This window comes from Meriones unguiculatus, chromosome 11, assembly GCF_030254825.1.
Source record: "Meriones unguiculatus strain TT.TT164.6M chromosome 11, Bangor_MerUng_6.1, whole genome shotgun sequence".
In the NCBI taxonomy this organism is placed as follows: domain Eukaryota; kingdom Metazoa; phylum Chordata; class Mammalia; order Rodentia; family Muridae; genus Meriones; species Meriones unguiculatus.
In genome coordinates this window covers 98,354,120-98,381,652 of record NC_083359.1, presented here as the reverse complement: position 1 = coordinate 98,381,652, position 27,533 = coordinate 98,354,120, and the positions used below count along the sequence as shown (strand labels likewise).

Genomic DNA, 27,533 nt, shown 5'->3' with positions numbered 1-27,533 from the left:
CAGCCTGAGTTCATCCTCCAAAGAATGTGAAAAGGCAGGGTTTCTTATTCCAGAAAACCTCAGGATGGCAGGCTTTCTGCAGCCATGTGCAAGCAGAGGGCCTTGGAAATCATGGATCAGAAGCACAGAAAGGCAACCGAGAAGCCGTGGGGTCCCAAGCATCTTCGTGTGCCCTGCCCTGCCCTGACCCACCCGCCGACTTCAATGTGGTAGGACCGTGTTACCCACATTTCCCAATGACCTTGTTGGCCAGTCGTTTCCCAAGGCTGTAGAGAATCTCCTGTGCTTCCTTCCTCTCCCTGTGGGCTACTCCTCGGGAGCCTGCCCGGTGCCTGTCTGCTTTATTCCTTGGGACTCATCTCTGATCGTTAGCTTCATTGGAACAGGGTGCTGAGAGTGAAGTGAACTGGTCTTGGCTGGCAGGCATCTGTCTCTCTGCCTGTGGCCTGTGGGAGGACACTCCTTTAGAACAAGCACAGAGGAGAGATAGGAAGAAAACAGTCAGGGCAGGTGGTTCAGAATGAGGCTGGCAAGGCAGGTCCTGTCTCAGGTGGAAGCTGCATGGCAGTCTGCTTGGGGATTTGGTAGGACTCTGTGGGGTGGTGTAATGCTCCAGCCCACAGCCCTAGGTTCTCTGGTGAGTTGCTGGCCGATTAACAGACGTCAGGGAGAAACTCATCTAGGGCAGGACAGACAGAGCCTCCTCTGTCACTATCTGAGGCCAAAGTATATTCATAGGATTAAGGTTACAACACAGAATGTGTTCATTCACTTAGTTGCTTTCCAGACTCTCTGCATTCAAAACTACCAAACTCCCATTTTACTGGAAAGGGGAGGCGAGGGGCTTCTAGACTGAAGCTTTCTCCTCTGTGGTGAGTGCAGAGGAAGCTGCTCAGTGCAGCTAAGCTGCAGTCTGAGCTTCCTAAAGTCACTGACCCCAAGCTCTGGGCCAGGGCAAGAAGAAACCCGGGGGCCGCCACATTCGCCTTCAGTCAGTTGGACGCGAGAGTCCTCTGGAATCTCCTGGGTTTCCAAATAGCCAATAACAGCTGCTAGTTACATATTTCTTTAAGTAGGAATTCTTCCACTTTCTAGACTGACTCACTTCCCCTGAGAAATGTTTGGCATTCATGCCTTGTCAACAAAGCTTATCAAGCTTCTGTGCCCCAGTCTGCAAATCCGAGCTGCTTAGCATCCTTGAACCCATATCATGAAAGGTCTTATAGTTTTTGAAGATGGTGGAATTCTCTAGAAGGCAGAGGAAACAGTCCTTGAATAAGAAATACCACCATTCTCTTCTTTAGAACCCAGAAGACAACCTCAGGGTCATTCCTTAGGAATGCCATCTTGTTGTTGTTGTTGGTTTGTTTGTCTTTGTAACATGGTCCCTCCCCTGCAGGGAGCTTGCTGACTAGGCTAGGCTGGGTGACAGTGAGCCAGTGAGCTTTAAGGATTCACCAGTCTCCACATTCCTACTGTACCTGGCTCTGGCTGGCTTTCTTATTTCCAGAAGGCTTGTATTGGCCCAATTTTGGAAACTTGCCAGTAAGGACGTTTATAGGCAGCTGGAACTCTCAGGCCATTTCCTGCACTGCCAGAGAACAAAGTGTCAACCTCATACCCTGTACTCCTGTGTGGCCCTGGGCTGGGACAGTTTCCGTTGTGATGACTGCTTTGATGGCCTTTGACTTGGCTAGGGACATAGCTCAGCCTTTGCTCAGCTTGCAATCAAGAGGACACATATCAAATCTCCAGAACCCAAATTTAAAAAGCTAGGCATAGTGGGGTGCACTTGAAATGTGGGGATCAGTGAATCTCTGGGGCTCGCCAGCTGCCCAGCTTAGCCTACTCAGCAGGTTACATGCCAGTGAGCAACCCTGTCTTAAAAAAAAAAAAAAAAAGTAGGTGTCATCATCTGGCCTCCTCATACATGTGTGCATGCACACCCAGACACACATGTATACTGGTATACACCTGAACTCATGCTTGCGTGCGCGCATGCACACGTACACACACACACCCTATTGGCGCTGCCGCTGAAGCAGCTTCCCCATCACCTGGTCTCTGGCTACAGGAGCTGCCACAGTCTTCCAGATTCATTGCCCTCTAGTGGCTTCGCTCCCTCAGTCCCAGCCTTCCCGTTCTGACTAGCTCATCAGAAAGGTGTCATCACAGACATTTGCTGGGCAGAGTGCAGTTGTGTCACTGTGGTTAGAGAGTGAGCCCCAGATGTAGAGAGGTCACGGCAGAAGCGAGTGGAGCTTCGGGACACTCACGGCAGGATGCTAAAGTCAGTCTAGATCTCACTGAATTTGAATTCGTGGTAACTTCAAGAAGGCTGCGACTCATGATCACATTCCTCCTGTCTTCAGATAGAAAAAATATATATATTTCCTAAGGAAATGATAAATATGTAGGAAATGGCAGAGGAAATCTAGTCGGTCCCTGCTGCTCTTCCAGCACGCCACCCCAGCTTAATACAGTTCATCAGAGACAGCCCCTTGCCATGTATCAGTGCCGTCCCACAGAGCTTCCGGTTGGCAGTGCCGTCGGCTCTGTGCTGCCGTGCAGGCTCAGAGAATCCAGAGCTTCACGTCGCCTCCATCCGGCTGTTTCCACATCTTCGTCCTGTTTAGTAAATCTGTATTGCGTTTTATTTCCAGCAAAGCGTTGGAATGACAGGAACTTTGTAATCCCTTCATCTGAGTCCTGAGAAACCCAACATCCCATCCCGAGAGGTATGCCTGCTCTCTCCCTGTGGCATGCGTGGATACTCTTAACCTTCATATCTGTGCCTTAACTTTAATGTCCTTGATGTTTAGGGTGTTTCAATAGGATGGAGGCATAAACCGTATCTGCGCTTTATTGGGATATTGTGATAGTTTGGAATGTGGTCAGAAGAATGCTGACCAGCTGTGAAGAGGTGGAGCCACTAAGATGGAGCGAGCAGAAAATGAGCTTGTGAGGTAATGGTATGTCAGCTGAAAGGGAATGGCTTCGAGGAGGGTTTAGGGAGTTCCTCCTCCTCTCCAGACATGGTGTGGTTCTGAAGCAAAGAAGTCTGGGTGGACCACGGAACTGAGACGAGCTAGAGCCAGAGCTTGGCACATGTGGGCGAAAGGGTGAGATACAGAGTGGTCAGGGGAACTTCTCAGCCACGGCACAATTAGAGCATGCTTCAAGTAGAGCCATGGCAAGTGGAAGGACATATCCAGACCCTCTGGCAGGATGAACATCCAGCTGAGAAGAAGAAGAGAAATGTGAAGCAGGGCGGGGGCTAATGCCAGGCTGCCTGGCACTGTGCAACAAGAGTCCGATTGCCGGCACCCGGCTTCTGACATGTACCGGTTACTCTGTGCACTCTGTGAACAGGATGTAAGCAGCCGCCCTCACCTGTGTCAGGAAGTGCTGGCCCCGAAACGATGGCTCCCATGAAGCCTGCCTGTCCTTGGGGTGCAGGATCCAGATGTGGGCTGAGCATCAAGATGTGGGCTGATCTAGGCCAGAGACAAGCTGCCTTCTACCTGAGTGACAGATCTTCATTCATGTCATCGAGAGTAGGGTGCCTGGTGAGCACCGGAGATTCATGACGGGAAAAAGAGCATCAAGAACGACAGAACAACAAACAGCAGCCAATTCATTCCATATAGAAACAAGACAGCAGACTAAAAGAGAAGCAGAACCTCTGGAGTAGGCAAACAAATAAAACGAGAATGGGAGAATTGAATAGAACCAGTTAGAAATCTGAAACCTAGTCAACAGAATAAAGTGAAACAATGAATTTATATATTGAATTAATAGATTCATATATATAATAATATATAATATATTCATCAGTTAATATATATATTAACTGAGGAATTTACTTGGGCAGAAAAAGAAATCTTTTAAAAATCATTATTATTTTTAAATACCTAAGGGGCTGGAGAGATAGCTCAGTGAAAAGAGCTCTTGTTCTTCTCCCTAGAACCCTAGTTTAGTTCCCAGTGCCCATACTGTACAGCTCAAAACTGTCTATAACCTCAGCTCCAAGGAATCGGATGCCCTCTTCTGGACTTGGCGTGGATCTCTGTAAACACACACAGACACGTAAAGTTTTTAAAAGTCTATTATTAGATTAAAAAGAGAGAGAGAAGAAAGGCCTAGCTGCATGCCATGTAAGAAATGTCATGGCCCATGTGATGGGTAGGAGCTATGCTAAAGGAAGCTGCCACCAAGCCTGATGGCCTGATGGCGTGATTTCGACCACCGAGACCCCCATGGTAGGGGAGAACCCACTCCCACAAGTTGGCTTTGGATATCTACAATAACAGCACCATGACATATGTGTGCATTTGAACACACATACATACATACATACATACATACATACATACATTTTTTTAAAAGCCACCAAATAGTTGAATACAATGAGAGGAAAATAAGATAGATACATGAAGAAGTTAAGCTAGAAGAATGCTGCCCAATAACCCCATTGCTAAACATCAGACCTAGACAAACACATCAGTGAAGATAAAATTCTATGTACTTATCAAAGCTTGAGGAAGCCACAAACCAGATAACCTGTGGTCATGAGCCACTGTTAGGGATTTCCTGTCATCCTAAACCATGTGGTACTCACCAAAGAAAAGAACTATACAAAGAGTGGGTGGGAGGCAGAGGGTCTGGTAAGTAGAGCTGGTGGGAGATACTAAGCAGGAAAAAGTGAAGGGAAGGGGTGGAACTTCAGACAGGAGGGGGTGGAGGGAAAAATAAAAAGCAGGGAGGGTCTACTGAGAGGGCAAGGTTAGAGGGTAGGGGCTGGGAATGGAGCAGGAGAAAGTCAGCAGGGGAAGGGGGTGGAGGCTCCTGGAAAGCAGGAAGTGAAGGAAGGAGAGTGGGGCCAGGGAGATGAGGGGCACTTAGCAGGTCCTTGATTGAGAGATTGGACTCACGGAGCCTGGGCAAGGCTTTTCATTTTAGGAAGAAACGAGATGTGCCACCGTGTGACTTTTGAGAGTCTGAATACCCTGAGGAGGCCCCACAGTGAGAAAGTTACATGTCATTTCCCTTCCCGGCCTGACCCTGGCCAGGAAAGCAGGGAGCACTGGCACTGCTCCATCCCTGCCAGCCAGCGAGGCTGCAGGCGGCGGTCGCCTGACCAAAAGTGCAGAGAGCATGTTGCCTGCACCTCCGGAACGCAAGCCTTTGCCAGGGAGTGTTGTTCAGTGTGTGTCTGAGCTACAAGGGGATATATTTCATCTCGTCATGATCCTGGGTGGCAGCAGCTACTGAGATGAAGGAACAAAGCCAAAGGAGTCCTTTGAGGTGTTCCATGCCTTTGAACTTGATTTCTTCGCCCAGGTGCCTTCGCCGCCTCAACTCCTGCTCTGTGGCTTCCTCTTGCCTCCTTTGTTGCTACAAGGGTCACATTCATTAAGAGAGAGACACAGAGAGAGACAGTGTGCTACATGCTAGCTTCAGACTATTTGACTTATCTATGAATCATTGTTCAGCAGTGTCTTGAAAGGCTCACTATATGCCCCATTGGCCTGGTACCCACAGAAAAGGATAAACCAGTAGAATGTCAAAATCCTATGTTTCCTGAGGTGTTAATAGGGTGGAAATATGTCCTCTTGGATGGCTTGTTGACCATTGTCAAAACAGACCTCTTTGGGGTCTGCTGTGCCACGAAGATTAAGCATAAAAACTTACAAAATTTAATTGCAAAGAGAATCCTGGCTGTTAACAGCTCTAAGCACCCCACTCCAAACCCCAGAAAGCCACATGAAAGCATAGACCCATTTTGCAGTATATTGTGTTATGTGACCTAGGCCAGCTCATCAGCCTTTTGGATTTCATTTTTCTCACTTATAAATAAGAACATCCACAGCAGCATTTACCGTCATGCCACCCGGGGGTTCATTATGCAGTACTCAGTCCCTGTAAAGTTGGGCTGGGCCAACTGTGGGCCGTGAAGAACTGTTTCTCAATGAAATGGATGAATGTCCAAACCACTCAGAGGTTCCTAGGATGTAGCCTTGGCTGTATCAATAAACCAGCCTGTGGGTAGGTCCCCTATCCATCCATCCATCCACCCACCCACCCACCCATCTATCCACCCACCCACCCATCCACCCACCCATCCATCCACCTATCCATCCATCTATCTATGTGTTTGTGTGTATGTCCCTGTGTGTCCCTCCCTCTCTTCCCGCTTCCTTCTCTCTCCCCTCCCACCTGTCTAAAACCAGACTTTTTATGAAGCAGTCCAATGAAGTGGTCCCGTGCCACCCAGCCTGACAGAGAGAACTTCCGGGAAGGAAGGGAGAGCTGACTGACTGGAAGGACATGCATCTGAGGACAGGGAAGTTGCGGGAATTCTGGAGGAGCATAAGTATAACTGTGCACAGGGGAAGGAAGGTGGCACTGGGGCATCAGGGCGAGGCTGGCAGTGCCACACAGGGCCACTGCTGGGCTTTCTCGGTGACTTCTAAAACACAGGATGCGTGGCCCTAGGAAGCAGTCTGGCTGGGAGACTAGGAAGGAGCCGGCGAGTAAATTGAATTTCTGCAGAGCCAGTGCCTCCTGATGCTCTCGGGAGTGCACACAAGTCTCCCTGCCTCTCCTTCCTCTCAGCCTCTCTCTCCCTTTCTCTTCTAAGAGACAGATAAACTCATTAACTTCAGAAAATGATAATCCGCCCGGCAGAGCCCTGCTCCACAGCCCCACTCAAGGAAAACACAGACAGTGAACACAGACGCCTCGGCTGCCGACAGAGACGCAGTGCCACACTGCCCCGACTCTGCACTCCTGCTGTTTCCGTATGCTATTTGGCAGTGTCCTGGTGTTCACAAAATAAACCAGCCCTTGCAGTAGCAAGCATTCCAAGCAACACTTTGGGGCTCAACGGGGGATTTGGAAGGACTCTTCCAGTGCTGGCCAGACCTCTGTTCCTAGGTGAAATGCCGGTTTTCCTTTTTCCCAACTGACTTCACTTCCTATCAAATCCCTGGAGCAATTTAGCAGAGGCATCCACTGTGGCTAAGGAGGAAAATGGCCAGACTGAGGAGGTGTCTGCGTTCTGGGGTGTCTGGGAGGAGCTGCAGCTGACATGGAGGTGGCTCCTCCAGACCCTACTTCCTCAGGGTGCAGTGTGTTGAATGTGCACAGACTGGGTGAGGAGGCCCTTTCAGCCCCGACTCCTGAGATTCCTTCTACCAGCGACTAAATCCACATTTGTATCGCCACCTTTGTTTTCCCTGGAAAATCATTTGTCCAGAAAAACAGAGTGAACTGACCTGGGAAATCAGTGGGCATGCTGATGAGGTGAAACAGACTCCAGTCCAGTCCTAGATTCACACCCAGCCCCAAGCTTTGTCTCAGCGAATTTTTGATTCCTGAAGATGTTCAACCATCTTAATAGAAATTGGCATTATCCATGCAAATGACTCCAGTGAAGCCGGAAACCCCTGCTAGGCCTGCTTCTAAAGTTAGCCTGGCCTCTGCTAGGAGCTTCCTTTTTATTTGTGTAGTTTGCTCTGGCTTTTCTGAACATGTTCACATCCCTGAATGCTCCGTGAGGCTCCGTCATGCAGCCCCCTCTGGGACCTGATCTCAGCCTTGGAGAACTTTGCTGACCTTGACTCTGGATGCCCTCCTGCACCTGGACCTAATAATGCCAAAGCTGGTTGATCACAGGGCTTCCCCCCCCCACACACACACACACACTGACTCAGCTAGTCTGGCTCCCAGTGTGGTATGTGATTCACACGGCAAGCATGACAGTGGTATTTCTACAACCGTGTCCCAGACCCGGGACTCTCTCAACTTCCCCATTTAATCTATTCCTTGGGTTCTTTGTGTTGCTTGAGGACCAGGATTTTGTGCCTGCTATTCCTCCTTCCCAGAATATTCTTTTTCAGTCAGTCTAAATTTGATTCATCTATCAACCTGTCCCCGACAAAAGTCTGTCTTCTGGGAAGGTCCCTGAGGGTTCAAGTAGGCCTGCCTGCTGGAAGCCTTCCACATGTTTGCTAGAACCTTTCAAGAGCCCCACAGGATTTTGGACAACCAAGGGTGGAGAAACGAAGCTCACCTAATGAGTGAACCTTTTCCAATGTGCAGATGAGCTCAGATGTCTCTAAAAGATGCTGGGAGGGGTTCACCGAGGGAAAGTACCCTGGCGAAGGCAGAAGGAGACACCAGGACAAGAGAACGCCACTGTGAAAGTGCCCAGCCCGTGTGAAAAAGAAAAGTTGTCAGGAAACGAGGGAAGGAGGGGAGTGAAGACAAATGATGCTCATTTCAAGACGTTGATGGGAGCTGGCCAGGCACCGGGGCTGGACTTGACAAAGTGATTGTAGACGACGTCGCTACTGTGGAATTATGGGAGCCAAAAGTAATGGGAACTGTATGCAAACAGCAGCCACAGAGTACTCTAGAGAGAAGGAGACAGAATGGTTTTTCCCTGCCAGCAGAAGTGAGCCGTTTAAAGCAAGAATAGCAGTAATTTGCACAAGTGTTAAAAATCTACTTCCAAATGTAAAATTCCTGAAATACCCCTAGCAAGGCAATGGCTGTGCCCAGGAGATGATGTGTGATCTTGAAAGTAATGAGAATGGAATAGGCATTGTAAAGACGCCACCCTAATGAACACAGTTCTGTTTGCCCCTCCCCATCCCTTCCAGCAAATTCTATTACTCCACCAGCCTGCTAGAGATCAGTCGGGCCTTCTGAGAATAGCTTGTGAAAGCTGAGTTACTCCATGACAGGATTTTTGAAGACAATATAATTTGGCATTTCTCAATTTTCTCTGATTTTGTGCAGAGAAAATAGAAGACCGTCATAAATATTTTCTGCAAATGGTGTTATAAATGGAAGCCCAGCTGGCAATATCAGTGTTCTGCTATTTGCTTGGATGCTGGATTCCGGGTTTTCTGTGGGAAACAGCCACGCTGGCAGATTCATTGGCTTCACATCTCTCCAACACGCTTCTTTTTCTCTCAGTTAAATGATGGATTTGGTTCCTCCTGCGTACTCCTGGTGGTCAGGTCTGGGCTGTGGGGACTTCTGTGCCTAGTGGAGTCAGGGCATATTAGGAGCTATTGAAACTGATGGGGAATGTTATTGTGCACTGTTAGATGTTAACCCAGCGCACAGAACTGTGTAAGACAAAACTGGTGGGTAGGGGAGCTTCAGCGAGCCCCGGAGATGGGATGGAAAGGCCTGCTGGGCTCTGATCTCAGGCCTCTTGACTTGCATGCTTTGAGCGGGTCATAGAGCCTGCTGGGACCTCAGGTTCCACACCTGTATAATTGTGATAATAAAATGCTCAAGTTTTACTAGTGGTCAGGAAAATTAGTGGCTATGAAATCACCTCAGGGTACATAAAAAGCACACACTTAAGCCCACTGTCATAGCATGGTCTTTTGGCCCTGGTACCCAACCCCAGCTTTTGTAACCCTTTTACCTTCTTAAAGTTCCATTACCTTCACCGGCCCCATCATTACCACCAGTTTCAACTCAGTGCTTATTTTTACAAAGCTTTGCTCTCAACTGTCAAGCTCAAGCTTAAGTAGCAATGCACTGTCCATGGCCTCCAGGAATTTTTAAGAAAGAAACGTGGGCTGGCAAGTTGGCTTAGTGAGTAAAGGCACTTGCTGCCAAGCCTGGTGACCTGAGGTTAATCCCCAGGACTCCCATGGCAGAAGAAGAGAACTGACTCCCTCCAGTTGCCCTCTGACCTCCACACCTGTGCCTCGGCACACATGTTCTTCCCACATTAATAAGGACATTATTAATAAGTAACTGTAACGAAAAGGGAAACTTCCTGTAAGTTGTAATAAGTACAGTTTGAAATACGAGCATTCGGAAAGGGTCTGTAAGAAGTACAGGCGCACTGGAGAAAGGGCAGAGGGGTCCCCATAACGAGGGCTCACCCAACCATAGGTAGGCATAGGGGGATGGGTATGAAATGCTCTATATTATCCTTTTGCCAGCCCCCTAGGAGAGAGCACGCTAGGCCACATTAGAAAAACTGCACGTGTGAGTAGAATCAGTTGTGGGAGTGACGGGACACCCGTTAGCTGTTCTGAGGCACTCCTGGGGCACTCAGCCCATCCAGCTGAGGCTCCAGATGTCATAGGACAGGGACGAGGTGTTCCTGAAATTTCACCCACTCTCAAGTTTAGATATGGAAAGTTTGTAAGTGTAGGGAGCTGGTTGCTTTATGTCCGTGCGTTTTGGGGGTGGTTTCTTGAACAATGGTGAGTAATTGGAGCAAAGTTTAGCCCTAGGACTCCCTGTATGCATCACGGCCTCACTGGGTTTCCCAGGGGTCAGTGGAAACCTGGGAACAGAGGCTCATGACTCCACATGCCCAGGACTTTAAGGGAGTGCAGGCCTGCTCCCTCTGTCACTGTTCTTCTGAAATTTGGAATCAGATAGTTTGGCTCCCCTGATTTTCTTCCTTTTTAAGGTTGTGTTGTCTACTCTGGGTCTCGCCTGTCCACAAAAGTTTTAGAGTTCTGTGGATCTACAGAAACACTTGGGATTTTGGAAAGACAGACCTGGTGGAGGGAGGGAGAGAGGGAGGGAGGGAGGGAGTTGGTGTCTTTCTATACCTTTCAGCACGTGAACTCAGGGTGGCCTTCCACTGTATTTATTTTACCTGCATTCTGTCATTTCCATCATACATATACCATATTTGTAATTAAAAAAATATTTTATCTATACTTAAGTCATTTTAACTGCTCTTTGATTTGGGTTTTCATGTATTTGTTGTAGAAAATAAATATGCAATTAATTTGTGTGTATTGAATCTGTAGCTTCTGACTGTATTAAATTCGGTTGTTGGCTTCAGGAACACTCATTTATTTATGTATTTATTTATTTATTTACTTACTTACTTACTTACTTATTTTTATCAAACCAAGCGATCAATCCAAGGTCTCCTATATCTCCCAAACAGATAAGTGCCCTGCCACTAAACTAAATCCCTAGATCTTTCCGTGCTTTCTGTTTTGAGGCATACGAAGTTGCCCAGGCTAGACTTGAACTTACAGTCTTCCGAGCACATCCTCTTTTGTAGCGGGGATTGCAGGTCTGTGCCACCAAGCCTGACTGCTTGGGATGATTTTTAAAATTGCTCGGTATTTCCTGTTTTCTATTTTCAATAATGTAATCTATAAGTAGAGACACTTTCATCCTGTGTGTATCATGTCCTCTGTCTCGTCGTCCTGTGTTGGCTGCAATTCTGAGTGAAGCAGAACGGGTTGGTGACAGTGGACATCCTTGTGCTGGCATCAATTTTAGGGAAAAAAAGATCAGATTTCAAGATTGCCAGCGACATCATATTTCAACTGCCCTTTGCCCAGTGCTCTTTGAATTTCGGCATCAGTTCTGTAAGTGGAGAGAGGACAGGTATGCTCAGTGTATGGCTAGTTCCTGTAATTGTGTGTATTTTTGTCCATTTAGGAGCTCATTGACTAAAATGGCATCTTCTTTTGCCATGCCTCTCTGATACGTGAAATGCGAATATTGAAAAAAAAAAATACCCAGAACACACTTCTGCCAAGGTTCTTTATATCTTAGTCTTCTCTTGCCATGTTATCTGTCTCAGTGTTAGTATCAGTTCTCAGGATGATGCTCCCACCTTCCTGTCCTGCCACACCCCGCCTCTCTCTGCATTGTTACTTCCCAGGAGTTACAGTCTGTGCCTAGGGTAGAGGTGGAGTTGGTTGAGGAGAGAGGGCCTAGGAAGACTGTGGGGCTGCTGCAGAAACCATCACACAGCACTCAGAATCCCGCTTGGTCTGGACTTGGACTCTGGTCCATGATTCCGAGGGTGGAAGGGCTCTTTCCCAGCACTCAGGCAGGCGGGTTTATTCCCATGTCACCATGCATCACACTCAGCAAAGCTGCAGCTCGGGAGACATCCTGGACTCAAGCACTAGGCAGCCTCCCTGTCTGGCATTGGTCTGAGTTATAATTTTCACTAATTTCCTTTAAATGTTCAAAATCTGTTTTTGTATCTTGGTGGATATTTTAATGGCTAATTGGGAGTTTTGTAATGGAGCTCACTTGTCAGGTCTCATTTTAACTATAGATATCCTGAATGGTTAATAATTTTGTCCTGTGTGGCTAGTCATGCTCCCTGCTTTAAATCATTAAAATGGGGCTTGGAGCACTTTGCCTGATATTCGGGAGCACCCGACATTAGTACCTAGCACCACTAAGTAACTAAGTAAATAAAGAAAACACTGCCAGAGGTTTCTCAGAGCCATCAAATTGCACTCAGTCTCCGGACTGGGGAGATGGGCCCAGTGGATACGGCATTTTCCATGCTGGTGTTTGGATCCCCAGAGTCCGCATAATGACCTGGGCAGTCATGACAGCCCCTTCTAATCCCAGTGCTCTGGAGAAAGAGAGGTAGTCATCAGGCAAGCTGGATAGCTAAGAGCAGCCAAATCAGTGAGTGCTACACTCAGTGAGAGACCCTGCCTCAGGAAGATAAAAGTGGAGAGCAACTGGAAAGACACCCTACACCTCAGCTTCATGCTCCGAGTACGTGTGTACATACACACGCACGCACACACGCACACACACACCCAACCACCAGCACCACAATACGTACTCAAAAATAACAAAATAAACAAATTGTTTGCTTCTTCTGTGAAATGTTTAAATTCTTGAGTCATTTTCCTCTTGACAATGGAAAAATACACATGGCTTCCAACAGAGGGAACCCTTTTTCTCAGGAACATTCGTTCTCTTCGTCTGCCCTTGGAAAAAAAAGTCCTGCTGCAGGCTGAGGAAATGACTCAGTGCGTGAAACTGCTTGCCACACTCGAGGGCCATCACTGAAGCCCGTGGAGAAGGCGGGATGCAGGGGCAGGTGGTACCCATGGTAATCCCAGCACTCCCCTGGCGAGGCGGAGGCAGAGACAAGAAAACAGCTGCTCCCGAGGCCAGCAAGCCTGGGGCATGCAGGTCAGCAGGAGTAACAAGAGACCCTGAAGGTGAAGGAAAACCCCGACGCCCCCAAAGTGTTTGCACTGGAACACCTGAACCTGCACACTTGACACACACACAAACACACAAAAATACTGGCGAGGTGTCTGCAGTGTAGAGAACTGTTCAAATCTTGCAGCTTGAAACAAGGAGGGAAGATCGCTCATAGCTGCAAAGACTTCTCCAGAAACAGGGAAGGGCTGTAGTGGTTTGACCTCTAGGTAGGGATTTGGTTATATACTGAAACACACGAAGTGTGTATACAATGCTGCGGTCTAAAGGGGCGGGTGCATATTTGAGTTCTAAGGAAGGGCAGAAATTAGCCCGCTGTATTTCCCTGACCCACTGCCCTGTCAGAAGAGAGTCCATTAGCAAAGAAACCACTGAACACTCAGGTATTGGAAAGATGCATTTTCTCCGATAATGTGGAACCTGGGGAGATCATTAATAAGCATGTGCCCTTTAACTCTTTTTAAATTACGTGTTTTTGATGCAAAAGGCTGTTTTTTTTTTTAAATCACACATAGAAATGTTACATTTTAAAAAAGAATCCATTTTCATGGAAAACTGAGATATTATATAAATATTTAAGTTAAGACCAGTGTTTTGAGTTCCATCCCAGCTACATGCTTCCTGTGCGATCTTAAACAGACTCTGGAAAAATAGTATACCACATTTCCTTAAATTTTAAAATAGAGGTAGAAAGAAGCTACCATTTAAATTATTGTACTGTTTTATAACAGAGAATCATAAATATAAAATAGTACGGCTCCAAAACAACTCTGTTTTTTTTTTTTTTTTTTTTTGTTTTCTTTTTCAGTCCTTATCCCTCCTCCTTCTGTACTGGCCTCCCACCCCTCCTTCCAGGGGAGCCCCCTTCCCAACTTTCATTTCTCACCTAATATCACCTGTATCCTGCCCTTCCCCCACCAAGCCTCCATAGGTTCCTTTACGCGTGGCTTTTGTAGTTAGCTCATGTTGTATTCTCACAGCTGGAGATTTGGAAACAAACCACAGATGAGAGAGAACACAGGGTGTTCGTCTTTCTGGGTCTAGGCTACCTCATGCAATATAACCTTTGCAGATGCAGCCTTTCACCTGGATATTTCGTGTTCTCAGTCTTCTTTTCAGCTGACTCGTGTTCCGTGGTGTACATGCATTTTCATTATCCAGTCATCTGCTGAAGGGTAGCTAAACCCAAACCAAACTAAACCATTTCCTGGCTGTTGTGAATAGAGCAGCAAGGAACATGGCTGAGAAGTGCCAGGGAGTAGGATGTCGCGTCTTTTGGGCATACTTCAAGGAGTATAGCTGGGTCATAGGGTAGATTCATTTTAATCGTTTTGGGAATTCCCCGTAACTGATTTCCAGAGTGACTGTACCAGTTTTTGCAACCTCTCCAACAGCAGGGTCCCTTCCCAACATCCTTGTTAGCATTCGTTGTCAGTCATTCTGTTGATCTTAGCCATTCTGACTGGGGTGAGAGGAAACTGTTAGGAAATGTGCGAATGGGGAGGTGACACGCGGGTCCACAAATCACACCACGAGATCGGTTCCACGTGGGAGGTTTATTAGGGGAAGGGGGTTACAGAGAGGGAGATAAAGGGAGAGAGAAACCTCCCACGTGGAACCGATCTCGTGGTGTGATTTGTGGACCCGCGTGTAACCCTCACATTTCCTAATATTTCCTAACAGAAACCTCAATATATTTTGATCATATTCTCTTCCCTCCGCCCACTCCTCCTCAATCCTCCCCACACAACTTTATGTTCTTTCTGTCTGTCTAAAAAAACAAAACAAACTAAAAAAAAAGAAGAAATCTAGTAAGAAAAAAAGAAAAAAACACCCACACACAAGTGCACACACACACACACACACACACACACACAAAATGGAGTCTATTAAATAAAAAAGAGAAAGAAGATGGAAGTGGGCTCCTGTGCTGCAAGCGCAGGCAATGCATGGCAGCTCCATCTTATGTAGTGTAAAATGACTGGCTGGGAGGGAGAAGTTGCTGCAAACCCCATGCTGCAGCAGGAAGCAAGTTACCTGGGTTCTGTTAACGCCGCAGAACCACTGGTTCTGCTTTAGATCAGCTCGTAGCTCTAGTAAGTCATTCCCATAGAAGGTAGAGGCAGGCTGGTGCTCATTAGAGAGCAGAAGGGAGGGAGGAGAGACAGGTTAGGAAACTGAGTGTCCATACACAATAAGAAAGGAATAATTACTTCTTGGTTTCTGAAGTACTAAACTTCAGCGAGACTAAATATGGTCCATAACGTTTGTAGTTTAAGACAGCCAGAAGACTTCGAAAGCTCCTGATACATATAGCTGCTAAATGTTGGAAGTGTTTTGGCTGGTTTGCTTTTGCGAAGGTCTGGAGCTAGCATACAATCATGGTCACTGAGCTCATGTGCAGTGGCCCTGTGGTGCCTGGCAAATACTGTTTTGATGCAGATGTTACCTCCCCCCTTTGGTGCCTAGCCTTTCCACCGCCTCTTCCACAAGGACCATTTGTCTGTCTTTTTGTTTGTTTGCTTGCTTTTAATTCTGCAACGATGTCAAGTGACTTTTTTTTTCCCTGTAAACTAATCACCACATATTTATCAGCCCTAAGAATACATTCAGAAAAGGAAGGAAGAATGAAAGGGAGGGAGGGAGGGAGGGAGGGAGGGAGGGAGGAAGGAAGGAAGGAAGGAAGGAAGGAAGGAAGGAAGGAAGGAAGGAAGGAAGGAAGAAAACAGACTCCTATCACTACCTCAAATCTCCAAAGGTTCTGGAATTTTACTGCATTGTGAGCCTCAGATGGAAATGATACACACACAGAGAGAGGGATGCAATGTTCCCCCCACAAATACAGTGTTTGAACATTGTCGGATACATTCCATGGGCTTTTATACACCTGGGCAAGGGTGATGTGACACAGTTACAAAGCTGCTTTAGCCCATATTTCTGTCTCCTTCATTCTAATTTACTGCTTCCCAGCCCAATCTCTGCTCCTGGACCTGGATGTTTAGCTTAAACAAAAAGCTTTTTCGGATTCTTAATATCTAATTAGAGAGTCATCTTAACAATGGATCATACACAAATGACTCCTCGTCACCAGAACTGTGAGAGAAAAGGAAGCACAAAAGACAAAGGGCCCACTTGAAAGATGCGAGAGAAATGAAACTTGAGATGTATTATTTTGTGTACAGAAGCAGTCCTGCTTACTAAGTTTATGGAGTAAAAGAAACCCAAGAAAGACTTCATTGTGATGTTGTCGGGTCCAGTTACAGTGCGTGGCTCTGCGAATGTTCTCCTCATGCTAAGTGAATTTCACAGAAGCGGCAGAGATGCATCTGACCTTCCCAGCAGTGTGGAGCTGAGGGTTTGAGACACACGTGGGAATCACAGCTGATCCCCCCCCCCCGCAGGAGCTGGGGATGGAGGGGACACTGGTGATGGCCTGTCCACTTGGGGATTAGCAGCTACCTAGACTGACTGACAGTGTGGGTTGAGGAGTGAGTCCACTGGGCACTGTGCTCTGTCTTTCCTCTCTGGCTTTGTTTCCTGTTAGAGAGGGTTGGAGGGGTGGAGGTCAACAAGAACTGTATTTGTTACAAATCAAAGCTTCCCTGTCACAAAGACATAAATAAGTTCCACACAGCAGCTGCTTTAAGTTAAACAGAGCCTGGGGGCATAGGAGGACCCTGTGGCTTCTCATACAGCCTTGTCCCAGATCCCTCCCCACAGTGCTTGATGCTGATTCTGCCCAGCGAAGGCTTGTCTCTCAGTGTGGCGTGCAGGCTGCTACTTCTGCTGCTTTAGCTGTGAGGTCAGTGTCTGCCACACAGTGGGAACACTGCACCCCTCTCACCCTGTGTATCATTCCGTCTGAGGCCCAGAAGTAGTAAAACTCCAGCACGCTTGGAGATTTGAGGGAGTGGCAGGAATCTGTCCTTCCTTCCTTCCTTCCTTCCTTCCTTCCTTCCTTCCTTCCTTCCTTCCTTCCTTCCTTCCTTCCTCACTCCTTCTCTCCCTCCCTCCCATTCGTCCTTCCATCTTCCTTCCTTTCTTCTTTGTAAAGGCAGAGTTTTAATAACTGCTTTTGACACCAGGTTATCATGCTTACAAAATAATCAGAGATTGTTTGGTGGGGTGGTGTTGTCTAAAAGCTCATAGAACGTAAGCTGTGCGTCATCAGGGTACGTGACTACTGCTGCAAAGGCTGTAGCCAAGGAAGCCCGGATCGGCGCAGTCAATCCCAGGTTGTAGATACTGGGGAAGCTCTGCAAAAGGAAGGGTCCATGCTCTCCAAAGTGGAAAAGTAAGACCCAGTGACCTTCATGGTTTTGTTTTGTTTTGTTTCAATTAAGAGAAAATTGTCAGATATTCACAAAATTACAGTAATGCGATGCACCTTCATATCCACCACCGGCTTCTGAGAGGACCGCCATTTTATCTCTACCTTCCCCAACTCTTCACGGGTGAATTGTCCTCAAGAAGCTTTGCCTTTGAACCTGTGTCTTGCTGCCTTTTGTTACTTGGGAAATTTCTCAGGCTTGAGTTATCAGACTTCGTGCTGCCCCAATGCTTCCCTTCTCTCCTTTAGAGTCCAGCTAACACGAGTGTCCCTCCTGTGAATTTCCATAAATATGTGCATTGGTCCTGCATTCAGGTTAGCTGATCCAGAGCCAGGGCTAATCTTATCTTAAATTGCTGAGTTATCACTTCTAGAGTTTCTGTTGCCAATTTTATGTAAATCTGATATTTGCTAATATCTTTTCTTATATTTAAATTTTCAAAAATACTCATTATTATTATTGATACAGAGTCTCTCTACCTAGTCCTGGCCGTCCTTGAACTCACTCTGTAGACCAGACTGGCCTCGTAATCACAGAGATCCCCCTGCCTCTGCCTCCTGAGTGCTAAGATTAAAGGTGTGTGCCACCATGCCTGGCTTATTTTGGTCCATTTAAAAGTCTCTCTTAGAAGCTAAATATTTTAGTACAAAAGTTCTGCCTCACTTCTGTGTTCCTTTCTTTGGTCTTCTGACAGTTGCCTCCTTGTGCCCATGATTACAGTTTTGCTGAATGCAGTGTATTGTTCTACAGAGAGATTAAAGAGATAAGGAGACCCTGGATGCTGCTGCCATTCACAGAAATGGAGTTTTGCTACTAGCAACCAAGGCAAAAACGTATCACCTGAATCCGGGCAAGGCGTGAACTGGGTCAGTCTAGCACACTGATCCTAGGCTGTGGTCCGCCAGGAGCCACTGATAAAGTCTGGTGTTTACTCAAGCTTCCTCCTTTTTGAATCCTCAGTGTTGGTTGCTGAGTGTTCTTGTCCGGGGAGCCGCCTGAGCCATTGCTCAGCTGCCTGGCCTTCCTGGCCTTCCTGGCCTTCCTGGCCTTCCTGGCCCTCACTCACAGGGAAAAATGGCGCCGCTCTGCTCATAAGGCCCTTCCATTCCTTTCCCATAATTGTGAGTCTTTAGGACCCTGCTGCTTCCATGGTCTGGCTCACCTTCAAACAAATATTTTGACCATTTTGTCTTGTTCATAGCAGGAGTCAGTCTGAAGCAAGCTAATCCACCATTGCTGGGAAAACGGATTCTGCAGAAGATAGTTAAATCACATCTCAGACATTACATCATTTAATACAAAGCAGGTGGACATTTCCTTAAAGCTCAAATGCATTCCATGTTCGGGTTCCCTCCGTTATCTGAGAAAGGTCTTTTCACCACTGCTCTCTTTGAATCAGGGTGCCCCAGGCTGTGTGTTACATGTGCCTGTTACATCTCTTAAGTCACTAAATCTGCATCGCTCCACCCTGTCATCTCCCCCACCCCTTCCCGCCGTGACCTGTGAAGGACCCTGCTCAGAGGTCCTGTGCGTTCCCACACCCTGGGCTCAGCCAGCTGCTTCCACACACGCCTTTATCACTTGTGTTTCCCATAAAATGGAGTTTAATTTTATGGGCTCCGTTAGCTTCTGCTTTGGTTTGTTGGTTTCTGTTTGGTTTGGCAAGGGTGCTGTGTAGGTAATGCAAAATCACTTCAGCAGTGGCCCCGTCAGACAGCACTCAAAGTCTGCTTGCCCCATGTCAGTGACTGAGCAGTGGCTTCAGCTTGCAACAACCTAACCCCACCCCTGCAAGCCTCCCCACCATCCTTTTATCTAGCAGCTTCATCTACGGATACATTTTCCCCCCCCCCCGACCAGATTTTTAGAAGTCGCACACTGGTTTCTCAAGCTCCATCACCATCCTGCACATCAGCTAAAATCCATCCAGCTAGAGCTGTATATCCATTCAGAGGCGCAGAGCCAACCGGCAGGTTAAGCTCTCGTTTCAGGGCCAGCAAATGCTTCGCGGTCAGGTCTTACAAACAGACCCGAGAAACAAATGCTTCTTCCCGCCATGTAAATACGAAAAGTCCGCCATGGCTGAGGCAATCTCGAGTGTCCCTGTATCACATGGAGAGAGCTGGGCGTGCAGCAGAGGCCCCCTGCACAGGGCTGCTCTCCTCTGGGTTCTTTGAATTCTCAAGTATCCCCATTCCCTGTTCCCCAGCCTCTGCTGAACCGTGAGAGCAGAAAGGCTTCGTGTGCCTACAGCTGGAACTAAAGCTAGTATATATGTGCCTCCCTCTTCTCTCCCCTTCCCCCCACTGCCAGGTTCTCGGTTCAGATTCATTCCCCCTGTTTCACCAGAGCAGTGCTAGGGCAGTTTCTGCATTCTCTGCCCAGCTTTCTGGGGCGTGGGATTGCTTGCCTTGTTCCTGTGAATTAGAACGTTTGCAGTGCCCAGATGAGTAGAGTGCCCTGCCAGCCGATTGTGATGCTATGTACTTCTCACGTGTTTTTGTCACAGGTGTTTCTGAGTCTGGGGGATGCCTCTGTGTGACTTGTGCCCTAGCTAGTCCCCAGATGCTGTTGAACCAACTCTTGGACCTTGTTTGTCTCAAATCCTCCTTTTTTTTTTTTTTTAAAGACTTAAGACAGCGGCCACCGTCTTTGACACCAGGGGCCTCTTCTCCAGTTCTCCATGTTTTCCATCTGGTGTTGTGTCTTCCTTCCCTCAATCGAGTGTCACCTGATAGGAAGACCTGGGCACCCGCTAAGTCTGCAGTGTGTGGCCTGGCCTCAGGGAGCTCCCCGCCACATCTGCCTCCAGCCTCTCCTACCCTTGGTAGAATGACCTGCCCCTTCCCACGTGCCAGCACCCATCCTTCTCTCACTCATGTTGCTCCCCAAGTCACTGTGGCCCTAGCCGCTGTGTCGGGAGTGGGGAGGGACACTCAGGCCCCTCTCTGTGTTGTGACTTAGTCCTTATTTCCTCAGCTCAGCTCCGTGTTCACCAAGGGTGAGAACACAGCACAGACCTGTGCAGGTGTCTGAAAGCACTCGCCCCAGAGCCCAGCATCCCACAGCCGTGCCCGCCCCCTCACTTTCACACTCTCACTCCTGTTCCACCCCAGCACACCCCGGGGCGCCCTGTGCAGCCTCGTTTGACACCCCGAGAGCCCTGTTAGGTGAGGACCAGCAGACGCCACCCTCTCTCATCACTTCCCTTCTCAGGAGGTTCACGGAAAGCCTACATCCCAAGTGGACCACCCAGCAGGAGTGAGCCTCCCCCAGGGCTCCCTCCCCGGGGTGCCGCTCCAACCAGTAAGCTCAACTCCGATTCCACAAGTCAGCTGGGAGACGTCTGGAACAGAACTCCCCAGCACCCCCTTCCTAAGAGCGGGCTCACAGGATTTTTGTGTGGGCGTCCCCACCACCACCACCACACACACACACACACACACAGGAACCTCCTGCTCACCCTCTCTTAAGAAACTCTACTCAGTTTTTAATCTTCCGGTGACCGAGGCAGGTACCCGTCACGGCGTAATTATCTACCACTTTCTCTGCCATCACAGAGCCGAAGATTTTCTTTCCCCTCCGCTCCCTGACGTGACAGACACCCACTTAGCGAGAGATTATTAGTATAAAATTACTTTTTGGCCTTTAAATTTAACTATACCGTATTCACAGCAATAAAATCAAATCCCAGATCCAGGTGTGCTTTTCAGGGAACGTGTCCGGGGCAATTACCTTCTGATAATGGCCTCCTGCACTCAAGCCTTTTGTCTGAGGATCTCAGAATCGTTTCCCCATAATGCTGTTCATTCTGGAAGGGACAAGCGCTGAAATGGTTGACCTCGTAGCATACACCAGAGATGAAGGGGTTCGGGGACCCAGGTGTCTGCTTTTGTTCTCCCTCTCCTCCCTTCCTGGGTTAAAGCAGGCACGGCCCGCCTTCTGTGGCACAGTGCTTGCCCCCAGCTTAGCAATCTTACCTTTCTAAGAGCATGAATGGATGGCTTTCCGCATCGCATTGTGCAGAGAGGAGCTGAGATCTTAACTATGGATTCAGTGGGCTCCCGCCTGAAGGGTAGCTGAGGCAGAGCCACAGCTTAGACACTGGGCTGGCCCTGTCTAAGTCAGCTCCTGGACTGTCTGGGTGGCCACGGGCTATAAAGACGGGGTTCTCCCGTCTCCACGTTGAATGTATGTCCTGCTTGGACTCTCTCTGGTTGTCTAACTAAATGCCTCTCCTTCTTCCATTTCTACAGCCATTCCAAGTTCTTGGGAGCCAGCCTACCCAGTGCACCCAGCCCCCCCCCCCCCCGTCAGTTCTCTCCATTAACTTCTGTATCATTCTCTCCTTCCACTCGGGTCAACAGATTTCAACTGAATATACAGCTCACGGGATTTGGGCACTAGATCACGCTCCTTCCTGTAATGTTATTTTAACCCTTGTGTGAATGTTTGTCTGTGTCTGGTGGGATCATTGGGTCTTGAAGGAAACGCTCATGTCTGTCCAGTGTGGTTTTTCCCCTCAGGCCTAGGAGTAATCCCGCATACACATACACCAGAAGCTCAGTGTTTGCTTAGAGCAGCAGCTCTCAACCTGTAGGTCACGACCCCTTCTGGCAAACCTCTACCTCCCCCAAATATTTACATTACGACTCATGACAGTAGCAAAATCACAGTTGTGAAGTAGCAATTGAAAACAATTTTATGGTTGGGGGTCACCACAACATGATGAACTGTGTTAGAGGGTCGCACCCTAGGGGGGCGTTGAGACCCGCTACCTTAGAGCCTGTCAGGGGCAGAAGAGACCATACTGTAGGGTCCAGTATGAACGACACAGTCCTGAGCCCTCGTTCTCTGATCCATCACCACACCGCCGTGTGCGTCACTGTATGCCCGTGATTGTTTAATCGCCAGCCTGACGGGTCGGAGATGAGCCTCTGGGCACACCTGTGTGGGGTTGTCCACGGATCAGCCGGGCCAGCCTCAGAGCAGGTCTAGAGGGAATTGTGTTGATACAGTATTGCCAAGTGTCTCAAGCTCCGGCCACTGCAATTTCCTGCCGTGACAGGCTGTAGCCTGGCACCGTCAGGCAAATGAGCCCTTTCTCCCTTAAGTGACTTTTGTCAGGGTGTTTTATTGCGGAAACAGGGAAAGAAACCAAGACAGTACGAAAGACCTCAACTGCAAGTTGAGTTCCTGCCCCGTGTTGGATGCCGCGAGAACACACTGCAGACTGGGCACCTTAGCCAGTGGTCTGAGAGTGTGAGCACACGGGTGCTGTGGGCAGGGTGAACCATGATGGGCTCCCCAGCCGGCTTCTCCGAAGGACGGCGGCATCTGCCTAGATGGTCGTGTGGCCATCTTTGGAGCTATCCCCTTAGATGACGGCAGCCCTGTGTCCTCCGTGAGCTGTGGGCCCATGTAGCCATGGCTAAGTGTTCCAGCGTAGCAGATGTCTTCATTTATTCCACACATGTGTATTGATGGAGCTGGGCTAGTGTTGGAGCCTCATGGAAGAGAACCAGGGTCAGCTTCATAGGCCACAATGCAAGGCAGCGTTCTCTACACGTAATGCTCAGGTCCAGCTGGGTTTCTCTTCACCACGACCCTGTGACCTCTCTACAAAAGGTGTCCTGGGGTCTGAAGAAAGCTTATACATCCCCTCCTCTCGGTATTGGCTTCTAGATCACAAACTCATCTCCGTCCAGGAGCTCATTAACACTCACAGCCAGAGTGCCCCACTTCCCAGTCTTCTGAGGAAATGCTGGCTGCTAGGCGAGAGCTACCGACACCGTTTGCCTTTTGGTCTCTTCCAGGATCTTTTTCCCTGGGAGCCATCCCGTCAGAGGTGTGCAAGTGATGAAAGTCGGCAAGCTGCAGCTCCATCAAGGCATGTTTCCCCAAGCCATGAAGAACCTGAGGCTGGTGAGTGTGCGAAGACTCGGGTTCCACCAGGTGTACCTTTCTCTAGCCTTTGCCAGGCCTCTGCTTCTACACGCTAAACTCTGCTTTTAGCGCGTGAGCACACACGCCCAAGCGTGCTAGTAGGTGTTTAACAACCATCTCTAGGAACTTTTGTAACACTTGCCAGTTTCTGCCTTGTAATTCATTTTACACTGCCGGTGTAGGATCAACTTGCCTGTGCATTATGTGTGTGTGCGCGTGCACGTGTGTGCAGGTTGTTTGTGCATGCATATGGAGGCCAGAGGTCAACTAGGTGTCATTCCCCAAGAGCCATCACCGTATCTGGGGGCTCCCAGTGAGCATCTCAGATTTTGCCTGTCTCCTTTTCCCCAGCACAGGGAATTCCAAGTTCCCTCCTCTACAGCCAGCTTCCAACATGAGTCCCAGGGCTCACACTCAGGTCCTCATCTCTGCATGACAATCACTGAACCCACCACACTACCCCCCCCCAGGCACCTAGTCACGATAACAGTCACTCTCACGAACCCGTGAGATCCTCAGGACACCACTGCACATGCGTCCTGTCCCATAATTCACCCTTCTCCACACACAGCCTCTGGACACAAGATTGTCTTCTCGTGGCTGGGAGACCTGGCCATCAGGCTCTGCCCCACTCACCTCTCTCCCTCCCACTGCCAGAACAGGCTGTTTCCCCTAGTCAGTGCTGCCTTACTAACTCTCAGGTCTTTACAAAGCCATTTCCTCTACTGTCAATGTACTTCCTGGCCCACCGGGGCTGGCAGGACTCTACCAGTCCTGCAGGGCTCAGCTCCAACGTTTTTGTTATCTTGGTTCTTACAAGTCTTTGCTGGCTCTGCCAGTGGGGTACTTTCAACATTTCAGCAGGGGCCACCTTCCAAAGCCCAGCAGCCTAGAAGTCACTGTTCTCATCCTTCTAACTACCTCAGCATCAGGTAAAATACCTAAAACCAAAAATGTGTTTGTTGTTGGAGAAAGGGGAAGGGAAGGAGTGAGAAAAGCCAGGACGGCCTTCCCACACCTCGGAACTTCCTCCCACCATTTCATGGCAGTCACGCGCTCATCTGGCTCCTGCCCATAGGCTTTCTTGGAGAGCCATTGATATGTGAAGGGGGAATTCTGGGCCTCAACACTCATGCCTCGGGAGATCTGTGGTAGAAGGATTGCAACAGGTCTTCTCAGGGAGTGTCCAGGGGGACTGAGCCCACATGGTGGCATTTTTAACACAGAAGGTGATAAATGCCTAAAGGATTATTAACGACAACTTGTGTTTGAAGGCAAGCCACATTGTCTGCTTCTGATCTCTAACTGACACCAGCCTTCAGCCAAGGAGAGAAACACTGGGGCTTCCTGGAAGTGTCCATCTTTTCCTGTTCTTCTTCCTTGGGCACCTTTCCCAGATGGATGGAAGGAGACCCTCCTGCTGTCACCGGGAGAATGTCCCTTCTGGTATCTGGTCAATGACATGTCAATCACTCAGTCCATCTAGACAGAAGACACTATAATCTGCTCAGTGAATGTTGCAACAAGGGACGGTAATGTACCGAAAGTTTCCCCTCTGCACATGTGGGTGTCACAACTTGTCACGCGAGTGGGTGGGAGGGAGGAAAAGAGGACATGAGACGTGATATGTCACAAGGGTCGCTGATGCTATCCAAGCCCCTGGTTCTGATACTTCTTGAATGTGGCCCTACTTTGTAACACCAGGTGTGTGCTCTGACAGAAGAAAGAGAGGAGACAGGGCTAGAGAGATGGCTGAGCATTTAAAAGAGGCTGCTGCTCTTCTGGAGCACCTGAGTTTGTTTCCCAGCACACACTTTAGGAGGCTTACAACCTCTTGTAACGCCAGCTTCGGAGGATCTAAGAAGAGGCAAGGAAAAAATGATGATGAAATGCAAGCAAAGTGATTAAACAGTCTTAAAGAAAATAGGCATAAATGTCCCCTTTAGAGGGTCTAAACCCAATGGTAGCAAGGACCTGGGGAGGAATTCTGAACTTGTGATTTTGGCAGGCACGAATACGGTATCACCCTGCTGCTCCCTTCTAGAGTGATGTCAGGGACACCCAGGGAGAGCAAGGTTTGCATAAAATTCGGCTTCTCAAAATACCCATTTTTCAGCTAAAAATCACTCACCACGCAAAGAACCAGTCTTAATCTTTAAAATCAGTGGAAGCCAGCTTTGAGATAGCAGAATGCATTAGAGTCACCTGACAGTGATTTTTACAGCAGCCTCTGTAAAGATGCTTCAGTGAGCAATTACAAACACTATCAAAACAAATGGAAAACGTAGAAAGTCTTGATGAAGAGAAAGAAGATGCGAAGGAATGAACAGAAATGTAAGAGCCTGGAAGTTCAGGAAGCAAAATAAAGTGGACAGGAATTGAGTGTGGACTGGGAAACTGAGGCAGAATGATAGGCTCTACCCCCTGTAAGAGCAATCACACAGGAAAAAAAAACCATAATAAATTAAAACTGAACAAGACCTTGGGGTCCTGGGGACCAGTTACTAGTGATGTTAACCTTCTGCTATTAGACTTCCAGAAAGAGAAGAGAAAACAGGATAAGTAAAAAAGTACTTGAAACAATAATAGAAGCATCCAAACCAGAAAAGAAAAAATAAACAGATGACAAAACCTTACATGTTGAAAGCACACATAGCATTATAACGAATAACTTAATTAGCAAATTAGTGCAATCTGAAATCAGCATTCGTAAGTCATTTGAAGTTCTATATACTAACAAAAAAAAGAAACTGAATTTTTCATTTGTAATACCATAAAATTTTTAGAAATTAACTAAAATGATGAAGGAAAAATGTTAAAATATAAAGTGACACCTCATGGTTCCGGATAAGAAAACTAAGGATGTTGGCACTGCTCAGAGTGATACCCACAATCCCATCAAAAGCCAATTATCTATTTTTTTTTTTTTTTTTTTTTTTGCAAAATAGAAAAATCAATCTTAAAATTCACATGGAAACTCAGACCCCACCCCCCGCAACAAAATAGCCACAATGAATCTTTAAAAAGAACTAGGTTGGAGAATTCCAATTCCTGATTTCAAAAATTACTGCAAAACTACAGTAATCAAAACAGTCTGTTACTGGTGTAAAGATGGATACATAGACCTACACAGTAAAAAATGCAGGGGACCCTCTCGCATATGGAAAAGTAGTTCTCAACAGCGCCACTCAGTAAGGAAAGGACAATCACTCCAGCAAATGGTGTTAGAGAAACTGATGTCCACATGCAAAGGCTGATGTGAGAGTCACCTAACCACATACAGAAAGTCACTCAAATGGAGTAAAATCCTAAACATAACAGCTGAAACTACAAACCGATTAAAGCAAAGAAGGAAAACCTCAAGACATTGAGTTTGGCAAAGATTTCCTGACTGTGACGACAAAGGCCTGGAAAATTTAAGGCCTAGTGGTTGGCAAGTGGACTTCATCAAAATTATAAGCATTGTACATCAAAAGGCAGTCTGTCAGTGGAGCAAAATGTAACTACAGACACACAAAAGCGTATTATTCAGCTCTACGAAGAATGAAGCTCCCATTCTACGCTCTGATAAACTCTGAAGGTATTACACTAATTAAACACAGCAGGCGTGTGCTATAAATTCTGCATATGTGAGGCTCCCAGGACAGGCAGAGCGGTGGTGACCAGGGCCCGAGGAACGCACGGGCTAGGCGCCTGCTATGTAGCAGGCACACCTTTACAGCGTGGCGTGTGGCAGATGTTGAGCACCTGGATGGTGGTCTTGGTTGCCCAGTAGTGTACCTCTGGCCAGCACATCTAACCAAGGCCAGCATGCTGCCTTAGCTAGGGTTTCTACCACTGTGGCAAAAACGCCATAACCAAAATCAACCTGGAGAGAAAAAGGTTTATCTCCTCTTACAACCCGTAAGTCGATCACTGAGAGAAGCCAGGACAGGAATCTAGAGTAGGAGCCAGAGGCAGGAGCTGCAGCAGAAGCCACGGAAGAGCGTGCTTCCTGACTCGCTCTTCCTGGATTACTCCGTTTGCTTTCTTACACAAGCCAGGGTCGCCTACACAACCCACAGTCATCCTGCCACATCACTCATCAGTCAAGAAGACACCCCCACAGGCTTGCCTACAGACCAGTCTGGTGGGCGCATTTTCCCAGTTGAGGCTCCCTCTTCTCAGATGACTCTTAACTTGTATCAAGTTGACATAAAACTAGCCAACTAACATGGCAAATTTTTTTAAGTATATATAAAAATACACATC

The 27,533-nt window shown here is 47.9% G+C and overlaps 1 protein-coding gene across 3 annotated transcripts in view; it reads left to right on the top strand.

Moving 5' to 3' along the window:
- Positions 1–27,533, top strand: part of Smyd3 (SET and MYND domain containing 3) — a 523,810-nt gene that overhangs the window by 486,980 nt on the left and 9,297 nt on the right. For all 3 annotated transcript variants that reach the window (XM_060364774.1, XM_060364775.1, XM_060364776.1), the window contains one exon: positions 23,153–23,261. In XM_060364774.1, coding sequence (XP_060220757.1) covers positions 23,153–23,261 — 109 coding nt within the window. The remainder of the gene's footprint in view (positions 1–23,152; positions 23,262–27,533) is intronic.